This window comes from Juglans regia, chromosome 15 (genome assembly GCF_001411555.2).
Source record: "Juglans regia cultivar Chandler chromosome 15, Walnut 2.0, whole genome shotgun sequence".
NCBI classification, from domain to species: Eukaryota; Viridiplantae; Streptophyta; class Magnoliopsida; order Fagales; family Juglandaceae; genus Juglans; species Juglans regia.
This window is the reverse complement of record NC_049915.1, coordinates 10035286-10038215: the sequence shown is the minus strand read 5'-3', so window position 1 is coordinate 10038215 and position 2930 is coordinate 10035286. Positions and strand designations below refer to the sequence as shown.

At 39.6% G+C, this 2930-nt stretch overlaps 1 protein-coding gene across 1 annotated transcript; it reads left to right on the top strand.

Annotated features, from left to right (window-relative positions):
* Positions 1–1892: 1892 nt before the first annotated feature.
* On the top strand, positions 1893–2231 carry LOC109019990 (tubulin beta-1 chain-like). The gene has a single exon (XM_019002374.1). The coding sequence runs from the start codon at positions 1893–1895 to the stop codon at positions 2229–2231; it is 339 nt and encodes a 112-aa protein (XP_018857919.1).
* Positions 2232–2930: the final 699 nt, after the last annotated feature.

The window sequence follows — 2930 nt, the reverse complement described above, 5'->3', positions numbered from 1 at the left end:
CGGCATAGTGAAGGACCCTTTTTGTTATATCTATTGGACATCAGTCTCAAAACTTACCATAAAAGTGCACCTAGACTTGTTACCTTTATAAGACTCTGCATAGTATATATGATTCATTGTCAGGACCAAGCCTTATTTCTTTTGGAGAAAGCTCTTTGTCAATGCCTATAACCACCCGATCCAATATTGCTAAGGATGAAATATGAATGATTTTATTGTGCATAATTTAAGTTTAATGGGCCATTTTGGACAAGTCTACGAGCTATAACTTATTGAAGTTGGGTATAAATTTTAACTAGGCACATACGTCCAATAGTTATTTTTGGTGGATTATGGAATTTTACTGGGGTTGATAATGAGGAAAAAACCATTTAATCTTTTATGGACCTACTAGAATCTATTTATTTGACAATTGGCCCATGAATTATTTTATAAGTCCATTTGTTAAGACAACACACTGCCTAAGACTTAGGCCCCAATATTTGAAATGAATCCTACCTGATTACTCCAAGGCCCAAACTCGTTTGTTCTAAACCCATGAGACCCAAGGTATAGTTTATTTATAAACTCCACGCCATACACGTCTCCATTCCACTAGGATTCACAGCAACACTATATATATACACATTGGAGAGGACATTCCAACCGGCTAGTCCCACATGGGTGGGCCCTTACTGAAATTCAAAGCCTGCTTCACTGCCTAAAGCCCAGTTCGATATCGAGAGAATTTAGCCCATAACCCATACCGACTGGATAGTTATCCAAAGGTGGTGGCAAAGGATAAAAACGGTTATCATTCAAATTCATTAAAGGATGAATCCTTATCTCTATGTTTGAATTTGAATAAATAAGATATGTCCATTATAAAGCTTTATATAAGAGGAGAATCCATATACGTAAAAACCATCTGACTCATTGGTATTAAAGAGTTATTCTTCAATCACTGACTTAGGCATCGGAGATGTTCCCTCAAACCCCCAAGTAGTCTTACTCTTTGGTTGCAGGTGATCATGAGGCGGTGGCGGGAAAACACGTCTATAACACACATTATAAAAGTTCATCCACAACTTCCCTTCCTGCCAAGCATAGGAAGTAACTCTCACAGGTATGGGGTGTTACAATACCTAAACTTTTTTTTATCTTCTTCAAGCACAAACATGCATTACAAATTATATGTTAACTGATAAGCCAACTTCCATCCATTTACACTCGGGGTGGCAATATGTGACACGACTCGTTAATCCAACACGAACTCGGCACCATAAAAGCTGGTTACGGTTTAGCCTGAACGGGTTTGGGTCAAAAACGGGTTGACCCATTAAGACACGATTGCTTAACAGTTTGATAACAGGTCAACCCATTTTGACCCGTTATGACCCGTTAAGAAAGTTAGAATTACAATTATAGTCTTATACCTAAAAATAAAAATTGTTGAGGTTTTAATTTCGATATTTTTATTGTTTTGATTGTAATTTTGGACTTGTAATTAGTTTTATATATTTTTTTATAAATATTGTGATTTAAACATTTATATAAAATTATGCTAAACTTAACTAGGTCAAACAGGTTAATTTTGGGTTTGTTCAACACATTTACATAAACGGGTCAAAACGGGTTGACACGACTAGGCCTATGCAAAAAGGGCCTTGGCCCGATCCGTCCGAGAGACTCGCATTTTTCAACCCGAACAAATACGGGTTCATCGGGTCAAAAGTTAATTACGGATTTTATACCACAACCCGTCGAAACCAAAAGAAAAGCCCTGTCAAAGACTCGAAAACGAACACCCGTTTGCCATCACCGTCTTCTGTTATTGCATAGGTGTGTTCTCTCTCTCTCTCTCTCTCTCTCTCTCTCGGTAAGATTTAGGTTTTCTGCTCTTGGGTAAGCCCATGGGTCGAAGAGGGAGTGGTGGGGCTAGGGATGTGTTTGGGACTTTGGATCTGTTGCAGGATGAAGGGAGAGAACGTGGTGGATGTGTCATTGTCGTTGTTTCCCAACTTCAAGCAAAGATGCGTGAGATCCTTCACATCCAAGGTGGGCCATGCGCTATTCTCATGGATATGGAGCCTGGTACGTACCATGGATTTGGTATGGGTACCCTTTTGATCTCAAAGATCAGAGAGGAATACCCAAACCGAATGATGCTCACCTTCTTCATCTTACCATCCCCAAAGGTCTCCGACACCGTTGCTGAGTCTTACAACACAACCATGTCTAGGGAACTATGAGGATGGCGAGATACAGCTCTGGGAAGTTTTCGGTTTCCTGTATTTATCCTCTCTCTCTCTCTCTCTCTATTTGTTTCCTGAGAAATTTCTTTTTCCTTCTCTTTTTTTTTTTCTCTTGTCGGTAGTGTAAGAAGAGACAGCTGAAATGCTGTTATCCGATATTCCGAATGACTCTCACCATAGCGAAGCCATCGAGGATTCGATGACTACATCGAGTTTCTGTAGACGGCTTCTGCAAACGACTGCATCTGAACGACTCTTCTGCAAAGTTTTGCTCTTTTCATTTTTTTTTGTTTTTTGGGATTTTTTCTTGAGATTAAGAAGAATTTGATATTGAGATTGATATTGTCTATTTGTCCTCAGATCTGAGATAAATCAATTATTATTATTTTATTTTTTTTGGGTAAAGGTCGGGTCATACGGGTTCGCGGGTCGGATCGGGTTGGGTCAGGTCAGGTCAATTGTGCCTTACACGGAGTTCGGGTCGGATCAGGCACAAACCCAGTTGTGTTGGGTCAGGTTGCAGCCCTAGACACAACACGACTCGTTATGTTAATGGGTCGTATTAGGATTTGAGATTTTGACCCGATAAGGTTAACGGGTCAGGTTAGGGTTGACCTATATAGTATAATATATATATATCTTGACATGACACGAATACAACCCGCTAACATGATTTGACACCCCTAATATCCACTA